This window comes from Peromyscus californicus, unplaced genomic scaffold, assembly GCF_007827085.1.
Source record: "Peromyscus californicus insignis strain IS unplaced genomic scaffold, ASM782708v3 Scaffold_8__1_contigs__length_139910024, whole genome shotgun sequence".
NCBI lineage: Eukaryota > Metazoa > Chordata > Mammalia > Rodentia > Cricetidae > Peromyscus > Peromyscus californicus.
In genome coordinates this window covers 43,737,088-43,764,129 of record NW_026294606.1, presented here as the reverse complement: position 1 = coordinate 43,764,129, position 27,042 = coordinate 43,737,088, and the positions used below count along the sequence as shown (strand labels likewise).

The 27,042-nt window shown below is 39.3% G+C and overlaps 1 protein-coding gene across 1 annotated transcript; it reads left to right on the top strand.

Annotated features, from left to right (window-relative positions):
* Window positions 1–836: 836 nt before the first annotated feature.
* Window positions 837–25,139, top strand: LOC128104003 (immunoglobulin kappa light chain-like). The gene is made up of 6 exons (XM_052728744.1): window positions 837–1,192; window positions 1,300–1,602; window positions 15,891–15,950; window positions 22,340–22,669; window positions 24,057–24,098; window positions 24,660–25,139. The coding sequence occupies exons 1-6, from the start codon at window positions 1,018–1,020 to the stop codon at window positions 24,806–24,808; spliced, it is 1,059 nt and encodes a 352-aa protein (XP_052584704.1). The 5' UTR covers window positions 837–1,017; the 3' UTR covers window positions 24,809–25,139.
* Window positions 25,140–27,042: the final 1,903 nt, after the last annotated feature.

Here is a 27,042-nt window from a genome sequence, read left to right as displayed (position 1 = left end):
CACAATTTTATAAATTTCCTACCATTTCAAAAACCTACGTGTAGGCAAGGTGCACAGGTAGAAATCATGACCCAGAAAGCTTAATTACCTCAGCTAGTTTTCTACAAGGTTGTGCACTATTGGAGGACATTTAATTGCCATTGATTCTTAAAAATGATTTTTTATAGATATAAAGACTGGAACTATTACACACGATGGGAAAATTGGGAGGGAAATGAAAGTTAGTTATGTACATCCCACTTAAAATTATGTGCATACATACACAAATGTCAATGATACACAGCAGCCTTATTTCTATTAATGAGTACAAAATAAGTACAAAAAGTTCAAACTATTTGAATGATTTTATTTGTCAAATAGAGATGCTCATAACACCGACCTTGCAAGGCTATCAGAAAAGCTGTTTCAATAATATAAGAAAACAGGTTGACCAGAGTCTGACAAGAAACAAGTCCTCAGTGACTCTTAAATACTAAATTAATGTTAAAGTTCTCATCACATATTTAACTTAAGACAGATTTAAAAACACTATTGCCCCTGACATCTGCTCATGGAAAGTTCCATTACCCAGAGAGTACAGAAACTAATTTTCACAGCAGGTTTGTCTCGTATTCCCCAATAACTGTTGTCTGATTAATTCTTAAAGGGATCAAGAGTATAAATAAAATGATTTCCCTGGCTCACAATTTGTTTAGTGAAATCCAGTTGATTAAAAAGAACCTATAAAGTATCCAGTGCTTATGCATTTGGTCTGTTAAGTAAAGTCAGTAAAACGTTTCAAAGGCTGATTTGTTGTTGTTGGATAAATAAGGTCAGGGTTTTTTCCCTGTTTTTTTTTTCTTCCCCCAGGTCTGAACGCACCGCAAATCACAGATAAGTAAACATGGAAAGAGAGCATAGCAAGTATGTCTTTGTAGCTCCAAACAACATCTCTGCAGTAAGCAATGGAAGACAGAACAGATAAGAAGGCTGCACCCACACTGCCCCCCAACCCCTAGAAGAACAGCTACAACTTACATGCTAATCTGGCCAGCTTGTGTGGGCCAGGAAACCCAGAGCCATTCAGAACTACAGCAGACCATGAAGAACTCCGGCTCACAAGTCCGCCTTCCTTTACATCTTCCCTGGGAAGCCGGCCTGGCAGATGGGAATCCATTCCTGAAAGTAGTCGTTTTCTCATGTCTCTTGACTTGTGAGTTGCCACTGTCCTTTCCCTGTTCAGTAGAGAATGAAGTCCGTCTGGATTGCTGTTTCTTCACTTGCCAGTTTCTTATGGGAATTTTTTTCCTTTACTTACAGTTGGACTTGGGAAGTTGGAGCAACCGGAAATATCAATTTCCAGAACAACAGATGAGAGTGTTCAAATATCCTGTAAGGCTTCCATCAACAGCTTTAAAAGTGTAGCCATACACTGGTACCGGCAGAAACCAAATCAAGGTTTAGAGTTTCTATTATATGTCATCGCAACTCCTACTCATATTCTCTTAAATGAGAAGCACAAGAAAATGGAGGCAAGTAAAAATTCCAGTGCTTCCACATCAACATTGACAATATATTCCTTGGAGGAAGATGATGAAGCTATCTACTACTGTTCCTATGGCTAAAGCACAGCATTTGAGCTTCCAGAATAGTCTACACAAGAACCATCTCCCTGCCACGTGTTCCAACCCACTTCCTCTTTAGCATAGACAGCCACCTGCTGTTCAGCTGGGAGCACCACCTGAGCCTTGCCTCCTCACAGCACTTGCGCAGCTTTCCATGCAAAAGTGTGGATTCTCCTGTCAAGGTGAAGTTTCAGGGACTGTATTGAAATTGAAGACTGACTCAACACTGTTTCCTACTAACTGAGAACATCTGGGAACCATTCGATATAGGATGGCAGGCTCACTGCATAATTTAGTTCTTTTTTAACTATGCAGAAGTTTCCTATAACTGAGTTTATAAGGAAAGCAAAGCAGAGTTATGTGTCAAAAGAGGGGTGTAACTATTTCAAGATACTTCATGTTATGGTTATTTCCCAATTTTAATCATGCGCATCAGAGGCTTTCAGAGGTTGGAAAGTCTGGCAAATGTAATAATTGGATGCCCACTGTCAGTATCTTAAGGTCTTCCTGAAAAAATTTAGTGACCACTATGGCTATAAGAGACAATCATCTCCTTCCAGATATGATAACAAAGTAGGATCCTGGATGTGCAATGCAGGTCAGTGCAACTCAGGACCAAGGCTGGGGCAAAGCAAGATCTGTTCCAGGAAAGTACTTCAACTCAATACTTTAGAGTTCTGCAATAAATAATAAAGACACCACATAAGAACTTCACTCACTTCAAAAGGAAAAGATTCCCTGCTCCTTGCACCAATAGAGAGAATAAATAATCACTCATGAATTGGAAAAGTAAAAAATAATTATTGACAATTATTACATGTTTATTTTCTCACTTCTGTTTTGATAATTGGGAACATTTAAAAGATGGTGATACAAAAATTAAATATAAACATAAAAGTTTCCATTCCACCTTTTTAAAGTCTAGTGAGAAAAAAATCTCCCTATAGAATACTTTTATACTGATGAATTTAATAATATAGTATCTCACAGTACACTAGTCATTCATGAAGTTTACCTACAGTCTCTGGAATACCTGAAATATGTCTGTGGTCCGTTTCTCCCCTTTAAGGATCAGGTTGGCCTATTAAGTAAAGATGCCACTGACAATTGAATGAGGGGACACTTGGGTGCTCTAAGTACCTCCCAAGGGCAGACTCAGTACCCTGGTGCCACCCCCTGTACATGATGGCTTCTGAACATAGTGGTCTTCAATGGGACCAAACAGAGTGCCCAAATCTCAGCAGGCATTGCCTCTTCTCTAATGTGTGCATAGACACAATGGTAAGACTACGGATAGGACAGACAATTTAAGAATAAGGACACTTCTAGAAATAAGTGGACAAAGGGGTGAAATTTAGTATAGGGGCCCAAATTACTCAAGGTCAGAGAATCTGAGCTTGCTTTACACAGCAGGGCTGCATAATGGGATGATTAGGGCATGGTAGTGTTTACCAGGTGTTTTGAAGGGGCTACACTTGGCTGTACGTTGTGCTTTGATCCTGGTGGGAGGTCTTTCGTCTTGCCCCTTGGCATTGTACAAAAAGCCCTTTGGAATAAACCTCAAGGTGACTGGGTATTGATCCAGGGCCCTCCCGAAGCTATACTGTGTGTCTGTCTTTCTTATTGTCTCCTTCTGTCTTTCTATCTAATATTTCCGCACTCCTCTCTCCTCCACCCAAGAACCCTTTGACAAGTCAGAGCTGGATTCTGACAGACTCCCACAATTAAGCTTCTGATAATCTCCGAGTTAAGCCCTTGATACAGATGGTTTCACTTGATTCTCAAAAGAACAGTGGAAAGTCTCACAGCCTCAACTTTTGAATAGACTCCTGGGATGGAAAGTTGATGGATGCTGAAGTGATGCAGAAGAGAGAACGTATTACCTTATCTGTGGGTCTAAAGTGACAGAATAACATGTAACCATCAAACACAGTCTTTGAAGAATTGTTAGTAAAATGGAAAACATTCACTAGATTGTGTAGTAGAAGGAAGGTACCTCAGAGGGTTAAGAGAAAGGAAACCAGGGAACAAGCACTTGGGCTCGTGTGTGTGTACACGTAGTCTAGCCTCACGTGAAAGGGCAGACTGACCACATCTCTCTCGCAGCTCCTTCTTTCTGCCTCTATCCTAATTCTAGCTACAACTGCCTAGTAGTTTAAAACACCCAGTTAGAATGAATAGTGCTAGATATAGGACACAAAGATTCCAAAAATTCATGAAAGTCTTAACCTTGTGACATCGGTGGTTCCCCAGCTTTTGACTGGAGGCCTACTAGGAAAAGTATCATTGGAGTCTTGTGTCTTGAATTAAAAAGTCTGTGGCATATTTGCTAGGACTATGTTGGCTACAGAGACTATTTATAAGTTTTGAGATAAAGAAACATATTTATTGACAAAAATGATTAAATAGAAAGGAAATTTCCCAAATTTAGAAAATGATTGTAAAAAAAATAGGTGATTTAAAAACATTCCTGGTGCTGTCATAAACTTTACCCAGGCCAACAGAAAGCTTATGCTATATAAACTGTTATGTATGTATAATAGATTCAACATGTTGATATGTGCATTTGATGATAAATTATTTATATACTATAATCATATGCATGATACACTTTTTTGCATGGAGCTTTTTTTCTATTTATGTTTTCACACTCATTCATGTTACTACTCTATAGTTCTAAGGACAAAACCAAAACAGGGTAAAATGATATGAATATTATAGTGATGATAGTCACTGAACTGCAGAAGAGCCATAGACTGTGTCTATGCTTATAAAGGTTGATCAAGATACAGCTTCCACTTACTTATATGCTAAAGATGAAGTTGCAGTGAGTAGCCAAGATGCGTAGTTGTAACTGATGCTCACAAAGCCCAGGGTAGTTATTACTTGGCTATTTTTAAAATATATTTGTTCCAGCTGAGTCTATAACTCAGTTAGTAGAATGCTTGCCCCATGCAAGACCCTGGATTCCCACCACTAACCCCCAGTACTACATAAACCATGCATGATGGCTTCCAAACCTATAATCCCAGCACTTGGAATGTATCAAGCCTGTCTAGCAATAAATAAGTAAACAAATACAATAGATTTGTCCACTGCTACAGTGAGTGATGACTGATGAATGATACATATGGCTATTTTAATTTATGTTTCTCTGTTTGACATTGTTCCCCTAGTGGACTTTTCTTATACTTCCAACCTTCCCATAGCAGTTATTCAACTTTGGTTAAATTACTTCACCTATCTTTGACCCATTCTCTTAACTTCAAATGGACAACATCATAAAATTAACTCGAACAACCTGTTGCAAGTATTGTCTCAAATAATACACAACATTTTTACAAGTACGTAGGCCTGAATGTACCTATTGTCTACTAATGGGAGCTGATCACATTGGTGATATTGCATATCAAAAAAATGTAATTGTGATCATTTTGATTCATATCCCGAGCCATTGGCATCAGCAGCATGTGATTCCAAGAACTGTGTTGGGGTTGCAAAAAAAAAAAATCAAGTTTTGGTCTAGGGTTACTGAGTCTGAATCTCATTTCCCAAGAATCTGGGCCCCTTTGGGATACTTACAATCTGAGCCACAGAGGTCTAGGTGCCAGGCTCTTCAAGGGATGCACCCACAGCCCAGGACAACTAGAATCTCACCCCATTTGTATCCAGCCGCCGCTCTGGTGTCTCTGATTCCTTGATAGATATAGTGGATTGCTACTTGGTTTCTCTGCAGCCAAATGCACAGTAGCTTTCTAACCAATGCATGGACAATGGAGTTTGCTACCCACATAGATACATTTTTCACTTCCTTTATAAAATGCATTAGAAAATCAGCGCAAATATTCAGTAGCTACTTTGTTACCCAGAAACAAGATTAATTTTTGCTTTGAGCACAAAATGCTTGTCCTCCTAAATTAAGTTTCACAGTGCTAATGAAAAAAACAGCAAGGATCAGGGAAGGGGGAGTAGAAATGATATTTCCATTGTCACCACCTCCTTCCTAGGAGGAAGCTCTGGACCCACAACTACACTCCCTGACAAGGCAAACTCCTAACATTTCCAGACAGAGATTGTGTTACAGCCAGCTCAGGTCGTTTGCTCAGGTTTCATATTTTTTTCCGAGGAGTGTTGGGATTAGGTAATTCCACATGGAGGTCTCTGGACTTATGCATATGACCCTGATTGTGTTACTACGCTGCCCAGCATCACCTCTTGGTACAAAGAGGAGTACTTTATCTTCTCCTTTTGTGCTTTTTAATGATCACTATCAAACTCATACTCCTTGTAACAAGGAATAATAGGCCTTCTTCAAGGTTATCTTTAGTCCAGGGAGACAGCAGCTCTAACACGCCCACTTAATGGAAACATTCAAAAGTAGAATTAGAAAGGCATTTCCTTTGTCTAGGTTACCTAGGAGACCTGTACTCAAAACTGCCAGATGCAGGGTAATAATGAACAAGGAACAGCTCCCCAGGATGCACACTGGAAGGAGACTTCAGTTCTCCCTCCCCTCCCCTCCTCTCCCCTCCCCTCCTCTCCCCTCCCCTCTCTTCTCCACCTCCTCCTTCTTTTCTGTTTCTGCTTTCTTTCTCCCCTTCTTCTCTGTTCTCTTTCCTCCTTGTCTGTCTCCCTTGCACTCATCACTAAGTCTGTCTGTATCTTAGGAGTAACCTAACAAAGAATGTTAATCTTTCAACAAGACAATCATTTCTGGCCAGAAAAAGAACCAAAAGTTCTCTCTCATACACACAAGTTCAAAGTGTCAACCCGAAACTGAAATCATGATTCTCAGGGCTTGAGAAGGGTGGAGAGTGGACACCACGCATGTGTGGTGCTTCCACACTCCATTGATATGTACAATTGAGGCATGCTCACAGGACAAGAAATAGTTTCTCTAAATTGACAGTTTGATAAACATCTTTCAGAGGGACAATAGAGAAGTCTGTTAATAAATTGAGTTAGGTAAACCAATTTCCACAGGAAATCTTGATGAAACACTGAGTCCCCCTTTTCAGTCTCCAGAATGCCACTTCCTCTTCCTGCACCAGTCCCTTTTGTTCTGGGCCTGTGTAGCCTTAGTGTTCAGTGACCCTTCAGGACAAAGGCTGCAGAATGTGGCTCCCGCTGCTAATCTTCACACTGGCCTCCCTCGGGATTTGTGAGTAAGATATCCTCCACTCTTGGGACTGGAGGATGCAGAAAACAGGGACAGCCAGGTCACACCACATTCACAAGTAGGACATTCACATAGCTGTTCAAATTAAACTGACAAATTCCTGAATGATCCTAAATCCCTCAAGGCACAAGTTGGGTGGGGGGTGGGGGGTAGAGCACAAAACCCAGATACTGATTTGAATTGGACTTGGACACCAAATGTGTATTATCTTAATGAAATTCAAAATTCACAATTTTGAAAAGTTTTGAAAGTTTTAGCTTTTGTTATCTTTCAGATACAGGAGGAAGCATTCCTACTTCACATCTGTTGTCATATATCATCAAGAAAAAAGGAAATACAGCACTTCTTGAATGCCAAATCAAACCAAGTTTTATGATATCTAATGCATATATACACTGGTACCAACAGAAGCCAGGCCAGCCTCTAAAAAGAATGCTATATATTTCTTCAGAAGAAAATGTTGTCTATGACAAAGAATTTAGAGCAGAAAGATATGAGGCAAAGAGATGGCAGAGTGGGTTGTCTTCAATTCTCAGAATATACCAAGTGACAGAAGAAGACACAGGGACATATTACTGTGCATACTGGGATATACACTCTATCAATATGCTGCAATGTTCACAAACAAAAACCCTCCAAGGGAGGCTCATCTGTACAGACACACGTGCCTCCCCTTATGCCTCCCACGGGGACTAGACCACTGTGACTCAACAGAAGCCATCCAGGCTGATCCCACCTGTGCACTTAATTACCTCCTTCTCACCACCCCCAGAGAGATATGACCAAGATTACTGAGCATTCTTTTTTCTTTTTTTTTATTAAATTTTTAAAATTTATTTAACATACCAACCACAGTTTCCCCTCCCTCCTCTTGTTCCGTTCCCTCCCTCCTTTCTATACCCCCACTCCACTCCTCAGAAAGGGTAAGACCTCCCATGGGTGTCAACAATGCACGGCATATCAAGTTGAGGCAAGACTAAGCTCCTCCCACTGCATCAAGGTTGAGACAGGCATCCCATCATAGGGAATAGTTTCCTAAGAGCCAGCTCATGCGCCAGGAACATCCAGGTCACACTGCTAGGGGCCCCACAAACAGACCAAGCTACACCCATGTCACCCACATGCAGAGGGCCTAGGTCGGTCCCATTCAGGCTTCCTAGCTGTCGGTCCAGAGTCCTTGAGCTCCCACAAGTCATCTGTCTCACCCTGTCGTGATCTTGACCCCATTTTACTTATATAATCCCTCCTCCCTCTCTTCAACCAGACTCCCTGAGCTCGGCCCAGTGCGTGGCTGTGGAGCTCTGCATCTGCTTCCATCAGTTGTCCTGAGTTTGATCTCACCAGAAGCCCAAGGGCCGAGTGCAGTGTCTCCTTCACTAGAACCCCATAATCTCTTCTCATCCCATTCCTGAGCCACCTTTCATCAGTGTCTGTGATGGTTTCTGCTTCCCTACCTACGGCAAGCTTCCTGGGAAGGAGGCCAACATGCAGTGCTCAAGAAAGCTTGTGGACTTTGAGAAGGAGCAAGTGAGTAAATGATGGACACTCCAAAGCCTTTTGAAAGAGACAGCCCTGGACTCCCCTTCCTACTCAGTCACTCACTGAGGAGAGTAAGCGGCGCTTCTCAACTCAAAGCCACAGCAATAAGAGTACAGGACACTAAGGACTTCCTGAAGTCTCATGTGAACGTTTCCAGCATTGTGATCATCCAATCTCAGTCTTTTCACAAAACAGCACAACCACTTCAATGAGCTATTGCAGCTCAAGTGAGGATATTTCCCAACTCAGCAAAGCATGTCTTTCTTGTTCTCCCAACAAAATTAAGGCAGAACTGTAATTCTGAAAGGTTAATTATGAATGCGTCAAAGAAACTATGTTTTTCCTTCACAGGACTTCATTCACAATAGAAGATTACAGCTTGCTGTCTTCCATTACACTGCTTGTTAATATAAAGTTATCAAGTCAAAACAGACTACTAGTGAATCAATTGTGCATACACGTAAGACTGAAGAATCTTGTTCACTACTACTTTTCTTCCATGCCCACAAGATTATTAATAGTTATGCAAAGTAGTTACAAAAAAAAAAGGAAAATAGTTTAAAACCTAGGGAATGAAAAAGATGTCAAGGAGAGGTGTCACTGGAATAATACTTAAGGACAACAGGGGAGGGCTTTGGGGGAATGGTTCCCAATGGGAAATGTAATACTGCTGCTGTAACAGGTGTTTTGATGACTTCTTCTGGTACCCGAGAGATCCTTTGCAGCAGGAACATGAAAAATGACACAGCTCACTGGGCAGGACCTTCATCAGCTCAGAAACAAACCTTGCCCTCCTCCCCCATCCCTTTTCTACAGAGCTAGGGCTGTGTCTTAATCCACTGTAACTCAGGTCCCAGTCACTGTCTCTAGTGTCCAGTCCAGCTGCCCCTGAAAATGCTGATCCCCTGGGTTTTCCTTCTGTCTTTCGCTTGGGTTTGTAAGTTGACTTCATTCCTTTTCCCCTTTTATTATTTTTGTGTACTGAGCCAACTGGAAATAACAATGATTTGCAAGTCTCTGATTTCTCTCCCTCACTTTTCAGATGGAGACTCCTGGATATCTCAGGATCAGCTGTCCTTTACCCGAAGACCAAACAAGACAGTTCACATAAGCTGCAAACTCTCTGGGGTCCCCCTTCAGAACACCATTGTGCACTGGTACCAACAGAAAGAAGGGGAGCCCCTGAAACGAATCTTCTATGGCTCAGCCAAGGCTTACAAGCAAGACAAGCCCAACTCCCGCTTGGAAACAGATGAGAAGAATGACGGTACCTTTTACCTGATAATCAACAATGTTATCACAGCAGATGAGGCCACATACTACTGTGCCTGCTGGGATCTCACGGTGTCTCACCATCTGAAGGAACCTGTAAGAAAACCTTATCACTGCTCCTCAGCTGCACTCACAGTCCCTAAACCACTGAGGACCCTCAGTGCTCATTCACAGGTTCATAGGTAGTGGGACTGGATGGGTCCTTGGGACTCATTTTGTTCAGAGATTTCACTTCAAATAAGGAAGCCAGAGCCTAGAAAAGTCAAGTGGCTTGTCCCAAGCCAGTGACCCAGAGAGGCAGCTACAGCCCTGTTTCCATCTCCACCCAGTCCCTTTCCCTGTTTCTCGTATGGGCACTACTAAAATAAATTTCTTTTAGCAAGATTACATTTCATTCAAAGGGACACAGTGACAAATGATCGTGGTGTCCCTCTGCCATTAGACCCCCTAATCTTGGCTGGCTGATATAAGCCAAGTACGACATTACCACACAACTGAAAGGGAGATGGAGGTAAATGACAGCTGTGTCCCATTCTCATCCCCATGCTATTCTCCCATGGCTACCTGTCCATCTTCATGTCTGCAACTTTCTCTTGGTTCTGAAGTCTCAATACCTGGAAGAGCTTCTGTGGCATAAATAGGGTGTGAGGGGCACAGAGAATAACTTCTTCACGAGTATATTTTAAAGTCTTTGCCAGTTCTGGAAGGACCGGTTGATACAAAGCCTGTATTTCCTACACTACACTGTGAAACTATGGACCTCTCATAGCTGAGACTGTGAATTTGACTCAGATTTGGTGGCCCTGGCCTGATACCTGTCTTGTTACAGAGATACAGGCTGTTTATGTCCAACATCCTGTGACTCTTACCTAGAGAATAAGAACAGCAACAACAAAACGCATGCAACTGTGTTCTAGGCAAATGATTCTCTACAGATGTCTCAGTAGCAGTCAAATAAAGTGATTCCAATTCTAGCCTGACTCCAGTGTCCAAAATATTAGCTATTTCTTCTCAAACTTGGTTCTCATGTCCTTTATGGCAAAGATGCAGACATGTAGTGAAGAGGACAACTTGTTTTGGGGTTTGGTTTGTTTTGTCTTTTAGCTTACACATGCTTTGACTCCTCAAGTGAAGGGGAAAAAAACAAGGAAATTCAGTTCATATTTTTAAGATATTTCTTTTTTATGTATGCATGTTTGCTGTGTGTGTCCATTTGTTTGTGTGTATGTCTGTGTTTTTATGTGTTTGTATATGGAATTATGCATGTGAGGCCTGTGGAGGCCAGAGAGGTTGCCTAATCCCATAAAGCTAGAATTACAGGTAGTCATAAGCAGCCTGACTGGGTACTGGAAACTAAACTTAGATTCTTTGCAAGACCAGTAAGGACTCTTAACCACTGAGGTGTCTCTTCAGCCCTGACCCAACTCCTCTGAACTTTCCTATAATGTGAGATTTGAAAGGGGACAAGACTCTGGGAACTGTGGTTTCACCTGTCAGAAACCCAATCACAGTCAGACTAAAGTCTGACACTTCTGAAACTGTGGTGTCACTCAGGATAGAGTCATGACCAAAACTGTGGGTCCAGTGAGACAACTGCAAATCCCATCTAACTCTAGCTTCTATGTCTCCACTGCCTGGTAATAGGTAGCCATGACAATGATAACTACATAATCCTGATTCAGATGGTAAAGACCAAATGTCTACATGGATGCTGCAGTCTCCTTGTACAATAGAAAAACAAAGGAAATCAAGTAGCATGTTATTTGTGTGGACATTCAAGTCAATCTAGATTCAATTGTTGTGGATAATATGAGCATCAGACCACTAGAATCCCTGAGCAGTGAGAGTTCATATGGCACATGCCCACCATTCTAAGTCTCAGTCATTACATAAATTTCCTATTCTACAGACAACTAGCAGAACTGTAATTAGAAATTAAATTCTAGAATAATTTTTAGATGAAACACATGGAATATCACTCACATTAAGCACCAATCTTCATAAATTTTAAAGAGCTTACAGAAACTTTTTCTCAACAACATTTTTATTTAAATTTATCCTTACGACCGCCTCTGAAATAATTTTTAGATTTGTTGACTCTGTTCTTGATGGAAGCCATTCTCACTATGAGAGGATGCAATTTCCATTCCTACTTCACTGGTGGCTAAAGATTGTGAGCACATTTTAACTACTAATTGGCCATTCAGACTTCATCATTCAAGAAGTGTCTGCGTTTCATTGATCAATTTTGATTGGACAGGGCATTGTATGTTTCTGTTATTCAACTTTTTGAATTCTTTATATATCCTAGATACTAATCATTTGTCAGATTAATATTTGGCAGAGACTTTTTCCCATTTGGTAGGCTCTCTCTTCTCTCTGTTGGTTGTTGTTTCTTTAATTAAGCCTTTTAATTTGATCCAGTCCCATTAATCAAAACTTGTTTTTGTTCCCTGAGCTATTTAGAGTCCTCTAGAGAAAATTAATTTCTATGTCCAGAGTGAGAATTGATGGTCCTCATTTTTAATAAGAATACTGGAGACCAAGAGAAGTGAAAATGAAGCAATTTTATTTACAACACTGCAAAGCTCAGTGTCAGCCTAGATTGGCAGGCTTCTCATTGAGTGCAGAAAAGAATATATAAAAACTGGACACATGACTCTTTACCCCCTTTTTTGATAATCAGGAAGATATACTCATATATTGTCTAGATCTTAAGTTTTCTCAATAAAAAACCATGTGTGGGCTCATCTCTACATTTTACAGTGTTTTAAACTTATCATAGACATGACCTTGCACCAGTACTTTTCTACTCTGAACATCTACTTTGATAGGAAAGGAATAGCTCCATTAGCAGATGGTAACAGGGGTCTAGTGTTTGGTGTTCATTTGTAGCTGGCCCTCAGCTGTCTCAGGTACTCTGAAAGTGAACCATCAGGTATTATTTCTAACAGTGTTTCCCCTGTTTTCTTCTGTTGATTTCAAGTTTCAGCACCTTCCACTAAGGCCTTCTTCAACCCATTTTAGGTTTTTTTTTTTTTAGAGGGTGAGAAATAAGGATCTAGTTTCAGGCTTCTACATGGAGTACCCATTTTTCACAGCACTACTTATTAAGGAAACTGTTTCTTCATCTTCAATTGAATATGACAGTTGTATTGAATGAGTTTATTTCTGGGTCCTCTATTCTATTCCATTGCTGCACATGATTAATCTATGTGCTGGTACCACATCGGGCTGTTTTTTCCTATTGGCCTGAAGTCTGGTGAAATTAAATATCGTGATGCTTTCACTTGATCTTCTTGCTTAGGCTTACTTTGGCATTCAAAGTCTTTTGTGTTTTCATATAATTTAAGGGTTGTTCTTTCTACTTCTATGAAGACTATCACTGGAATTTGTTGGGCATCTAATTAAATTTATGTATCATTTTTAAAAACATTTATTTTACATTTTATATGAACATATGTTTTGCCTGAATGTATGTATGTATGTGTACCATGAGCATAACTGGTGCCCATAAAGCAGAAGATGATGTTGGGTCCCCTGGAAATGCAGTTACACACAGTTGTGAATGATCATGTCATGTGGATTCTGGGAATTTAACCCAGGTCCTCTGAAAGAGAAGTCACTGATTTTATCCATTGAGCCATTTTTCCATCTCCTGTATATTACTTTTAATAATGTAGCCATTTAAACAATATTTATTCTGGTTATCCATGAACATAGAAAGTCTTTCCATCTTCAACTGTCTTCTCTAATTTTTTTCTTGACTACTTTATAGTTTTCAATATAGTTTCAACTATAGTTATATTTTGAACATCCACATATTGTTTGACCATTTCTATGAAATTTTTCAGTTTCACTATTTCATGATTCTTGTGTCAATACTATATTATGCATTAGTCAAATGTCTTTTTTACTGTTTTTTTAATTAATTAGTTTTCACTGGACTTGTGATGAACATAGAGTCATATGCAAGTATTATACCACTAAGCCTTATCCATAGCCCTCTCTTAATTTTTTATTTTTGAGGTAGAGTCTCATTACATTGCCCAGAGTCACTTTGAACTCACACTGTAGCCTAGGTTGGCTTTAAACTTGTGATCCTTCAGCCTGAGCCCCCTAATTAGCCAGGATTACAGCCACCAGTCCTAGTTGAGAATTCTTTTGGTTTTTAATGTTCATGAATCTTCACAGAATCTATAATATGCTTATTTATCCAAATTATAGCACCTTCACTTAAGAAAAAAACAAAGCAAAGTACTGTAGTAGTTCAGATTGGAATTGTAGCCAATTTAAATATGAATTTAGGAGGTACTGGCTTCCTGATAAGTGTAGGTTTTTTCTCTATAATTGTGTTTCTTTATGTATTCAGATTTTAATGGACAATTACTAAAACTTGATACTGCCTTTTTCATATAGTCCTTGTATTTTTCTGGTTTATTTTTTGTTTACTTTTGAGATTGTAATTTCATTACATTTCACTTCCCTTTCTTCCCTACAAACCCTTTCATATACTCCTTTCAGCTCTCCTTTAAATTCACGACCTCTTTTTTCATTGTTATTCCATGCATATATGTGTTGTATAAACATACATTATACATATATATTTCTAAACATAACCTGCTAAGTCCATATGGTGTTACTTGTATGTATCTTTTCAGAGCTGATTGGTTGGCACTGGACAATCAATTGATGTGCTCCTTCCTGTGGAGGACCACCTCTCCCACTCCCAGCTTTACTCAGTTTCCTGTAGTATTTAGTGGGCTTTTCCCCATCCAGTTTAGTCTGTTCATTGGTGTCATCCTTGTCCAGCTCACATTTGGCAGTCATGTTGGTAAGACTTTATGAATAGAGCTTCTGATGTTACTAGGAGACACAATCTTACAACAAATGCACTGATCCTCTGACTCCTACAATCTTTACGCCCCCTCTTCCCTAATGTACCTTGAGTCAGAGGTTTATCCTTTGGGATTGTGTCCCACAACTCTGTATTTTGACTGGTTGTAATTTTCTCCATCTGTTGTAAAAAGAAGTTTCCTTGACAAGGGGTAAAGACTACACTTACCTGTGGGTATAAGGACAAATGTTTATAGATTGTTGTTAGTGATTATACTGTTTTAGTAAACCAGTAGTTGTAGAGTCCCAATAACATGACTTCACTACCACTAAATAGCTAGTTAGGTCTCCAGTACCAGGCATGGTATACCTCTTGTTGAGAGGTCTTAAGTCCAATTAGAGAGCTGTTGGATCAAGGTATGTGTGACACTATTTTTTTACAGATGCAATGAACAATTTATAATATTAATTTTTACATTTATTTTATGTGTGTATACATATATGCATGGATGTGCACATGCCAGGGCATACATGCAGAGGTTGGAAGACAACTTAAGAGAGTTGGTTCTCTCCTTCCATCATGTGAGTTCCGGAAATAAACTCAGATTATTGGGTTTGGCAGTAAGTGCTTTTACCTACTGAGCAATTTTGCCATCCCTCATTACTCACTCTTTCGTGTTTTAAGTTAGTTTGTGTCTCTATAAATACAGACACATCTTAAGATTCTGATAATTCTCCTCTTGGTCTTGGAACAAAGACTAATAGTTGAGAACATGTCATGCTGTGTAAAGTCTAAAGGGTAAGCAACTGTTCTGAGTAATAGAAAATTGGAATTGTCAATTAAAATAATATTTGTAATCAATCAACACACTAACAAATCATTAAAATTTATGATACTTTACAGATGTAATTTTTATCTAGCCTTCTTCTTTATTCTAATAAGGCATTACAGATTACATTTTTCATTAGCATGGCTACAATTATGGTTCTTGAATGGCAACTAATAATGGTAGCTTTATGAACATACATAATTTGGGTCACGTTTTTCAAAGAGCTTCCTCTTTTCAGAAGTATTTCCCCTCTTCCTAAGAAGAAACATGAGTGCTTGTGAGAACAGAAAACACATTCCTTTGATGCAAACACTGAGCAGTTTCAACACAACTGAACTCCTGGAAATTAAAAACAAAACAATTCTTAGAATATTTTTCCCAGTTACTTGAAAAAAAAAAGCACTTGGTGGACCAGTTAGCTCAATTCTCTTCTTCCCCAATTGTACCACTTCTATTTTCTGTTATCACTGCCTCCAAGGAAAACAATGTATGAAGTTAGTTTGTGAAGAAACTTACAACTTACCAGATGTCACGCAATTTATATTCAGTGGATTTCTAAGGAACCCAGATCAGTTTATCACGACATGTTTTTAGAAGGTTTAGATTTTTGTAGAAGCTGTGAGCACTGTGATAGCTCAGGCTGGAGCAAGATATTTGCAGAAGGAACTAAGCTCATAGTAATCCCTTCTGGTAAGTAACTTTTTTCTGCTTTATTCTACTGATGGAAAATATATACATACTTGTATAAAAAAAAACCAAAAACTGCTATGAGATACTGTATCTGACTACAATATTCTTAACCTGAGTCATTTTTCAGGACAGATTATTGGATATGATAGTAAAAACTACTTTGTAAATGGTTTCTTCTCTCTATCCAGAAAACACTGAAACTCTGTATTTAGAATAGTTGCATATACAAAGAGGAAGTGGAAGTCATTCTGAGGATCATGTGCATAGACTATTGGTGTAAATTATTGTTTCAGGATATTGTTGTAAAAAGTCTTTTAAGTGAGTCCTCAAAATGGAGTTTTTCTCTGTTTTGAAATGCAACTAGTGCTACATTCTCCAGACAAACTGGAAAACCATTATTATTGGTTTTGATCATAAATGATAGTAAATTTCTGTAGAACATTACTGAATGCCCTTCTTATTTCTCTGACTCCTTGTAGGGTAGGTTATGACAAGTCACAATTTATGTCATTCTGATTCTTGAAATATTATATGGAGATTTCCATTAGAATTTGTAGTTTACACAATCCACATCTGTCCCGGGTCCATGTAAAAGGCATAGATTTACATCTTTATTTGATCATTATTTTCCTCAAGGAAGCTTAGGATTGTCATATTGTCTGAAATTTTCATTTTATGCATCTTGACTTTTTATAAGAACACATTAGTTGTCTAGTTATTAGTAGCTATGCCCAAACACATGATTATTGCTTTTATTTCTCTCTGAAAATTTCTCTCTGAAAAAGAAATCTCAATTAACTCTAAATTACATTCTAGGTTAAGAACTAATTTATAAAAAGCAGCCCTTTAAGGGAGGAAATACAGAAACATCGGGAAAATCTTGAAAAAATGAAATAAAACTTGTCAGCCTGTGTGAATGTGACACAAGCTTCAAGGCAGAGCGTGCTCAGGCCTTCGACTCCTGGTTACACTTAGATCTTCTGTGGCTTCGCTTGAGTTTTCTCTCCATTTAATACCAGCAGAGCCAATTTTATATATTCATATAAATAGTAACAAAAATATCGTCAGATGTTGAGTATTAGATACAAATTCGTCCAAGCGTTCCACCCTGACACACAGGCCCATGCCTACAGGAACGTTTTCTTTATATTCTGCAGAGTAGAGAAGGGAGAGAGGAGGGGGTATGGATGCTGCAAGCTCCAGCCTCAGCATCTTCAGAATGGTTCCTGGTTTGACCATGATGTCCAGAGAGGTCAGGCTACTTGTCCACATCTGAGGAAGCTGTGTTCTTCCTATTCTGGCATAGGAGACATGAGCAAAGAGTTTAGAATAATTGAAGAACGCAATTTTATATTCAGAGATTAAAATAAAATATAGTACAACGCCTGTTTTACTGACTGATAAAGAAGCACGCCAATTTTCAAATGTGGTCAATTTTCCACTGTAAAACTAGAGAAGTAGTTGAGGAGGCGACTTGGTGGTACAGTGCTTGCGGCATAAATGTGAGGACCTGAGTTTCAGTCCCCAGGGTCAGTCTAAAAGTCCACATGTGCTCCTAAGGTAAGGCAGGACACTGAGGCAGCCATAGCTCCAGAAGGCCACAGGCCTGCTACACTGGAATCCGGAATGGTAAAAAACAAGGAGATTTTGTCTGAAACAAAGTGGAAGGTGAAGACTGAAGTAAGGCTGTCTCTGACTACCACATTCAGGCAAGTGTGTGCCTGAATCCACACACAGGAATTTGCAGGTTCCCCGTATACACACCACATACACAGAGAAAGAAAGAAAATTGGGGAAAAAACATTTCAAAGCACATCTCCTTCAGAAGGAAAATGGATATCGAGTGGATATTGTCTCCAACATTCATTTTGAGGAATGAAAAGTGGCCATTAAACAAACCCACTGATACTGCAACTAAATCATAAAATTTGATGTCACACACACACTGGGACTCAGTCTATGAAGTCAGGTGGATAACAGTGTCCTAAAATGGCTTTGAAGACCAGCCCCCTGATATTTCTTCATTAGATTTTCAAGAAAGAGCCAAGCCAGAAGCTGCAGAATAGCATTTGGCGTGACTTACTGAAGTCGGATTATACCCAAACTTTCAGTAAAAGATCTGATTCCCGTGTGTTGTGCTTCTGAGTGGAGCACAGGCACTGTTTTAACATCAGAAATGAAGTGTTCCATGCACTGGTATACACTCTAGGCTTAATCACATCTCCCTTTGCTATCCTAGAGCAGCAAGTTTCTTGTGATGGTGGATTTGGGAGCCCAGGTATACCATAGAAAAGTATACTGTAGATGGTGGGCTCTCCTCATTTGACCTAGATTTAACTGCAAACCAAACCCTCCATTTCTATGACTAAGAGCAAAGCTTTTCCCCGTGGAATGACAATGTTTTGTTCCAGCACAAGTCATAGCAAATTAAGTTGTTGTTGCTAGAAGTCATTTATTTTAGTTTCATTGTGGTAGTAAGGCTGAATTGATTTTCAGTAACAGATAGGTTTTATGAAAAATAAAGCAGCTAAAACTTAGAAGTTGTTTGACTTGCTCAATCTTAGAACTCGTTATGACTCAGTTAAGTCAGGACCAAATCCTCATCCTTGTAAGAATTCCAGACTATCATATTGTCCCTGTTATCTGAAGAATCAAGGGCTCTAAACTAATGTAGTAGTTTTGATATGGGTTGAGTCACTGTAGAGTTCCTCCATGTTTAGTAGAGGAATGTATTGTGTTGTCATAGGTGGATAGTGAACAAATATATTTTCAAAGAAATTGAGGGAAGGCAAAGCATGGCCATAGTGAAGTGGAGGTGATAATGTTTAGAAAGCAGAGGGCTGTGAGAAAGATTTTCTGAAGCAATTACCAATGTTGATGCTGAAGAACACTGTGCAAACATCCTAGTAATGCTTGAAGACATTCAGACTTCTGTAAAGCATTCATATGTAATGCATGGAAGTCATTATTAAATCATTTGACACCGAAGTGGGGTTTATTATTACAGACAAGTCTATGAGCCGGGCAGTGGTGGCATGTGCCTTTAATTCCAGCACTTGGGAGGCAGAGACAGATGGATCTTTGTGAGTTCAAAGCCAGCCTCGTCTACAAAGCAAGTTCCAGGACAGCCAGGACTGCTACACAGAGATACCCTGTCTCAAAAAAAAAGCAAAACAAAACAAAAAAACAAAAACCAAAAAACAAACAAGAAACCAGACAAGTCTGTAATGGACTCAATACACAGTCGCCTTCCCTTTTCTCCAGGTCCAATGCACTCTGAACCAGTCTGGGCTTTGAACTCAGACATGGGTCTCTGGCTTCTCCACTTATTCCTAGAGATCATGGGAGACTCTGTGCTCAGTTCCTAACAAGTAAGAAAGATGAGGGTATGAGAACAGCAAGATTATGTGAAAACCGAAGTCAATAATATGAATAAAGCATGTGGTACATTGTCCAAACCATAACAGACACAAAAACTGTAGAGAGGACTGTCTCTCTACCATGAAGAGGTGATTTGTTATCATTATAGCCAATAACATTTATTATACAGCTCAGTTTTCTGGGAGATGCAACTGGACTTCTAAAATTTTACATACACAAAATTCCCATCTGGAGGCATTTGCTTTTCTCTAGCAAGCTATTTCATCATTTGACAAGAAACATGACTCTAAATATATTTTTAAAGGATTTTTATTGTTATCCATGTGGCAGTGGCACAAACCTTTAATCCTAGCACTCAGGAGGCAGAGGCAGGCAGATCTCCATTAGTTCAAGGCTAGCCTGGTCTACAGATCGAGTTCCAGGACAGCCAGGGATACATAGCTACACAAAGAAATCCTTTCTCAAAAAAAAAACCCACAAAAAAAGAAGGATTTTTACTGTTAATCAATAAAAGTTTTAGTAGAAGTTGTGAAATGCTGTTTTGTTTCTAACTTTATAAAGTATTTTTTTTAAATTCTTGAGAATTTCATCATGAGGATTGTATTGACTTCCTTTCCACCTCACCCTCTTCCTCTTTGAACTCTCCCAACTCCCTGCCAAATTCATTACTCTTCCATAACTATTGCTATATAAATATATGTGCTCACATATGTACATATAAATACAACCTGCTAAATCCATTTAGTGTTTTATATAAATATGTATATGTGTTTATGTCTAACCACTTGGAATTACATGACCTATCTGGGGCCCATCCCTACAGAACATGATTCTCCTTCTCCTAGCATCCATTCATTGTGTGTAGCTAATCTAGGAGTTTGGCCTTGTGAGATTTTCCCCACCCATGCTTGAAAGTCAACTGGTGTTGTAATTGTGCACATCTTGTTTAGATGACCATATTGTTAAGATTTCATGGAAGCAAGTTCCTGTCATGTATAGAAGGCACTATCTAAACAGAAGACCCACTCCTATGGTTCTTCGATTTTTCTGCTTCCTCTTCCACATAGATCTCTGAGCCTTGAGGGAATAGGCTGGATTTCAACATCCCCATTTAGAACTGAGTGTTCCAAAGTCTCTCACTCTGAACATTGTCCAGTTGTGAATCTCTGTGTTAATTGCTATCTATTTCAAGAAGAAGCTTCTCTGATAAGGGTTGAGCAATGTACTGGTCTATGGGTACAGCAATATGTCATTAGCAGTCATTTTATTGCTGTATTCCATTAGCAGAATTATAGGAGTGTATCTTTTCCTGGTTTGTGACTTATCTAGTCTCAGGTGCTGGCCTCTTTAGCAGCATCAGATATGGGTTACATCTCATGGAGTGGACCTTAATCCAATAAAAAAAGATTGAGCCGGGCGGTGGTGGCACACGCCTTTAATCCCAGCACTCAGGAGGCAGAGGCAGGCGGATCTCTGTGAGTTCGAGGCCAGCCTGGTCTCCAAAGCGAGTTCCAGGAAAGGCGCAAAGCTATACAGAGAAACCCTGTCTCGAAAAACCAAAAAAAAAAAAAAAAAAAAAAAAAAAAAAGATTGATTGCTCAATAAAATGTTCTATAGTTTCACCATTATATCTGGCAAGCAGGTTACTGTTTTAGGCAGTAGGGTTTCTCCTCTAGTATCAGACAGAGTACCTTCTAGTACCATGAACACTAGTCAGAAAGGGTGAAGCTTTTAGTTGGCCTCAGTTTCTCTGTCTTTAATGATAAAAGTAAGTAATTTCTTCAGCAACAGGGCTTTAGCATCAGGTTATGGAGAATAACCAGTAGCCTTGGGAATATCTTGTTATGTTTGAGGTGGGCGTCTGTAGGACCCCTTTGACCAATGCTCACTAAGATATAACTCATTCCTGGTACTGGAGGCTCTGCTTGGTGGCATGAGACTTCTTGTGGAGGCATTCTCTCTCCCATTACATGGTAATTCCATTTAAATTCCTTTCATATAAGTGTATATTTAGGAAGCTTCTACAGGTGTAGATTTCCATGTGATTTTTCGAAGGTTCTTTAGTGTTAGTTGTTCATACCCATAATCCCTCCTTTACTCTGCCTTTCCATCCCCCTCTCTATTTAATCCTATTCTCAATTCCTCTTTATCTCTTTATAGCATTATATTCTATTTCTCCTTCCTTGGAAGATCCCCTCTCTCCCTGTCCTCTTACGAGGAACTTATCTGTTGAGATAACTCAAATTGAAGCCTCTTAATTCAATATACTAGGGATAATTCGGAGGTACAGCTACATGCCCAACTCCAAAACTTGGAGTGGTTCTCATGAGAGAGTAAATTGCTTTCTAAAAGTAAAGATCAACTAGGACATCCCCTGAGAACTTCAAAATTGAGAAGGGGATCTGTAATTGTAGCTAGCAGATCTACTTGATGGATTGTAATACACATGAAAGGATATTCCCATTTCATAAGGGACTGCATATAGTTACAAAGAAAAATTGAAAGCCACCTCCTGACATCTATTCCACTGAGCTATAAGAAAAGCAGGGCGCATTATAGAGTCAGCTAAATAAGCAGTGGGTTGCACTAAATTGCCAGAAAACAAAGTAACAAAAGATGGGGTCGGGGAGCATGTTAGAAATGACAAGAAACCTTCATCTGTACAATGACCATAGATGTAATTTGGTCTCCTTCCCTCCCATCCATCCACCCAGATGAATGTATGCTTCACTCTGAGAAAACAAAGGTGGTGTGAAGAAATAAATTGTTCTTAACTATTCAATGTTTGTGTTTATGTAATAATTATTTTGAGTGGCTGGATTTAGTGGTGCATGTCTGTAATCCTAGCACTTGGGAGGCAGAGGCAGGAGGATCAGGATCAGGCAGACTAGGAGGAGGCCATCTACAGGTACACATAGAGTTTGATACTACACTGGGCTACGTCTCAGCAATAATAACTACTATCCTCATTATTATCATCGTTATTAATTTTCCATTTTATCTTACAGACAAAAACCTCGATGCAGACATTTCCCCCAAGCCTACCATTTTTCTTCCTTCTGTCGCTGAAACAAATCTCCATAAGGCTGGGACATACCTTTGTCTCCTTGAAAAATTCTTCCCTGACATTATAAGGGTATACTGGAAAGAAAAGGATGGTGATAAGATCCTGGAATCCCAGGAAGGGAATACACTGAAGACTAACGACACGTACATGAAATTTAGCTGGCTGACCGTGACTGAAAAGTCAATGTATAAAGAGCACAGATGTATTGTCAAACATGAGAACAACAAAAAAGGAGTTGATCAAGAGATTTCCTTTCCTCCAATAAAGAAAGGTATGTGCATATGTCCTTTGAAATAGAGCTTTCTAGAAAAGGTGTTTGAAAATACCCAGTTTTTCTATGATGTATTAATAAAAACTAACGTAAGACCTTTAACAGGGCCATTGCATTTGTTTTACATTTTGCTTTACTAAAGTACTAAGATGGTAGAGGCTTTAGGAGAAAAGGTGAAAAATTGGCTTAAGCTTTTCTGCATCTATTGTCATTATCCAAAGTATCCAGATCTGATTTTCTTTTTCTTCCTTCCTTCCTTCCTTCCTTCCTTCCTTCCTTCCTTCCTTCCTTCCTTTCTTTCTTTATGTATTCCTTCCTTCCTTCCTCCATTTATTTATTTATTTTTCCTTTTTGGTAACTGTTAATTGTATTAAAACAAATGACACATTAAAATAACAGGCAGCTAAGTACTTGATAAATGCTAAAACGGAGGTTCCACTTTTGATGACTTAATTAGGAATGTTCTACCAAGCAAGCAAAGTCATTTACTTTTATCTTATTGTGTACAAAGTTCAGTTCCAAAACACTGATGCCTTAGAAACTGGTGCCTTAGTTAACAAAATATTCAAATGAAAGAGCCAAAGCTTGTCACAAAAAGGAGTGAACTTAGCAGCCTCGAAATTTTCAGATTTTTGTTGTTGTTATATGTATCACTGTCATATAGAATATCATAGTTAAAGATGGAGTGAGGATACTGTTTGCAAGCATGCTTCATAATTAATGCATTTCTTGACATTTCAATGCATTTCAGAAAGCTAATATAGGCCTGAATAGGAACGTCAGTGGGTAGACCAGAATTAGTCAGTGTCCCAACATGGAGGGGGTATACAGTGAAGAATGCATACTCTTTCCAATTTATTCAGAATAATTCAGATGCAAGACCCCAAAGGAGCCCCTTGATTAGTGAGGTACACAGCTGAACATCCAGACAGAGGGTTGAATATTCAACTGGTCTTGCAATTCATTGTGTGTCATAACTGCTGGCATTGAACAATAGTCCCAAGGCCCCAGGGACCTTCTAAACCTGTGAGGAATGAGCACATATAAAACTTATGAGCCTCTTGCTGGTCACTGTCTGGGTTTCTCCTCTGGGATCCCTAGCCACTATAATGATCAATGAACTTTGAGCAGTTGCTTTGGAAAGGTACTTGATTTGGAAAGATATGGCTGTTTTTCTTTGAAGACTATTTTAGAAAGTTTACTATATTTTGTAGGGTAAAAAAGGAAAAAAATATTCTTTTTGAATTTCTGCTTCTCTGTATACAGAAACATAACAAGTGAATGATGTGTACTGTTACATGTGGATATATGCATATTCACAAACAGAGGGAGAACTGTCAAATAATGTGCATATTAATTAACAAATTCATGTTGTCATTTCTTGTAGTTGCTGTAAGTACTGAGCCTACAACTTGCTGGCATGAAAATGGTAGGTTTTAGTATCTTTGCCTTTGTATCACATTACAGCACTTTTCCTTTTGTACACAACAATGTTTGAACTGTGTTGCATCAATTTAGAAATATCTAAATGTCTGGGCATTACAGAATAGACAGTGATATTTACAGCTAATGTGTCACTACACAGACATCACAGCAACATGGTGAACTACTAACTCAAATACAAGTGTACTTTAATGAGGGGCACAGGGATGTACTCTAACCTATTTTAACAAAGGAATTTATTGACTCATATGTCTATTATTTTTAACCACCAAAGAAAGCATAATAAAAGTTAAGTATAGGTTTTAAAAGCCATCCAGTTACTCACTAGTTACTGGCAATGATAGATTTAGACAAACTGACTTCCAAATTGAATTCCCCTCTTAGTGGTTCTTTTGTGAATGGTGAGTGTTGTTTCAGGTTTGGGTGAGGAGAGCTGTTACTTGATGTAAGTCCTCAGAAAATTAATACCTATTACTCCCTCCTCAGTAACATGTGCTATGTTGTCAAAAAAAGCATGTGGAACTAATTAATTAAAGGACTCTTTCAGATGTGCCTGCGCTGCAGCTTCAGTTTACGAGCACCTCTGCCTACTACACCTACCTCCTCCTGCTCCTCAAGAGTGTGATCTACTTGGCCATGGTCAGCTTCTTTCTGTTTAGAAGAGCAGCCCTCTGTGGTAATAAGAAGAGGTCCTAAGGAAGTGAATGGTGGTTCAAGTCAGCTACTTTTCATCCTTTACTGTCAAAAGGTGCCTTATGGGGGTCCAGCTGGATTTCCTTGCTAACTTTGACCTCTGTAAAGTCACACGTATATCATTCTGTCACTGCATAAAAGTTTTCAAACTTTTATAAGCAATTTGAGCAGCTTAACTCTGAGCACACCTCCCTTCTGATTCCATCCTCTTCAATAGTCCCCTCCCCCAAGAGCCTGAAGCGTCACACCTCTAATACACATAGTTTGCAGCTTCTACCCATGGTCCTTGTCGCCTTTGAACCAGCTAACTTCTTGAAAGCCTCCACTCTAGACAACTGAAAAAGCCTTCTTTACTATTTGAATTCTTGTCTTGTATTTCATATTAGAGACAATAAAATTATTTTTAAAAATCAGAAGTCTATTTTTGTCAATCTTTACTTCCATTTAATAACCCTGAAAGACACGGTATGACAACTGAGCCATGGCATCCAATGACTCATCCTTTCTCTTACTAGAAGTATTATCTACTCTAGAATAATAATAATTGTGCCACTTGCTGTAAGTTAGAACAGCGATTCTGCTCTCCATTGAGCATTTGTCTTTGGTTTGAAACTGCTCTTCTAGGGAGAGCACTAATACAGTGGGATGTGAGTTCCAGGCATGGTAGATCCCTTAATGGCGCTGTGTGGACGTGAGGAGCATCCTGAGACTCAAGTTTATCCATAGACTGAATCACTTGTAGAAGATTCTTGGAATCTAGGTAATTTTTGATGCAGGAATGGGATTATGCAACTTCCTTGGTCCATGACTTTTATCACAACGCAAAGCCTCAAACAGGTAACTACCTGATTTTGTGGGAGAATCCTGAACCAGGAGCCACATTTCACAGATAGAATACTGGCTACATTGTCTAGTGTTTTGTTTGTTTGTTTGTTTGTTTTTTGCTATATCAGCTTCTCTTTTGAATGACAAAACTTTTACATATTTATGGAATCTTATGTAATGTTTGAGTCCATACACATATTGAGCATTCTTTAAATCAGGGTAGACATAGCTTTTTCCTAAACTATCCACTCATTATTTCTATGGCATGAGAATATTCAAAATCTTTTCCATTGCCTTTTGAGACACAGATTATATTATTATTTTCTAATGCTTTAGTTCCACACTAAAATTTATGTATCCTTTGAATAATGCATAAAGTTAAGTAACTTAGGGTTTGCATGCCAAGTTACAAACCAAGTAGTTGACATCTGAGTGAAGTAATGGTGGAAATCATGGATGTCATAGTATTTTCCAGGTGGTGGATTAAATATGTGCCACCTCAAGTAAGCATCACAAATACAGAGTAAGATAGACAGAACATCTCTGTTCTGTACAAGGGGAAGCTGTGCCAGGGAGAACTGTGGGGTCTCCGAGAATGCCACAGGGAAGGGCAGAACTTGGATCTCAGCTGGTTGGTGTGAGCAGTTCTGCTCTTACCTAGTATAGCATTTGTTTGTAGGAGGGAAATAGGCAACTCTTCAAGAAAACCTTCTTTTGCTATTAGGCTCAGAGTGGATGAAGGAAATAATCTCTTTACCCACCCCCTTTACCCACCCCCATGTCCTCAAGTTAGAGGTCATAGTTTCAACTTAAAATGAAAAGGTTTCAGGTTTGTACAATCAACTTCAGTTTCTGTGAAACCAAGCAGAAGTTCCCACGGGGAAAAAACAAAGCAAGAATAGCCAGGCTTAAGAAGATGAAATTTAATTTATATCTCCTCTCTGATGCTCCTGAGCTGACTGGACTCTTCAGACCCAGTTCCTGGCAGCTAAACAGAGACATGGCTATGTCTGCACAAGGAAACAGATGCCGTGGCTGGAAACTGACAATCAGCAAGAGCGTTGTGGGGCTGTTATCACTGGCCAATAGCACACAGGCAGTGTCTCATGTGGTGTCAAACCTCTTAGCACCCTCCTGCTGGAGTCCACCTGGGCAGCCTGGAGCCTTAGCAGCGTGCAGAGAGTGCTAGGGGTAGGGAGATGGAGAGACAACATCCTGTGTCTAATAGCAGTTCTACTTTCTCAAGCTTCTTTTGTTTACCTGCTCTGTCAGTGTGGTTGCTTCCTGGAAAATGGTTAAACTCAAACCACCACTGTTTGGGGCAGCCCACGGTGAGGCTAAGGTGTTAGAAGACAAAATAGGAGCAGTTAAACCACAGCTAGATCTGCTCGCTTTCAAAAGACCACAGCTAC

What these genes read in the sequence shown, in the direction of transcription:
- LOC128104003 (XM_052728744.1), top strand. Translation starts at nt 1,018, where the DNA reads ATGCTAATCTGGCCAGCTTGTGTGGGCCAGGAAACCCAGAGCCATTCA. An exon ending in GCTCATAGTAATCCCTTCTG is followed by an intron (nt 15,951 to 22,339) that starts GTAAGTAACTTT and finishes TTTATCTTACAG; the next exon opens with ACAAAAACCTCGATGCAGAC. An exon ending in AACTTGCTGGCATGAAAATG is followed by an intron (nt 24,099 to 24,659) that starts GTAGGTTTTAGT and finishes GGACTCTTTCAG; the next exon opens with ATGTGCCTGCGCTGCAGCTT.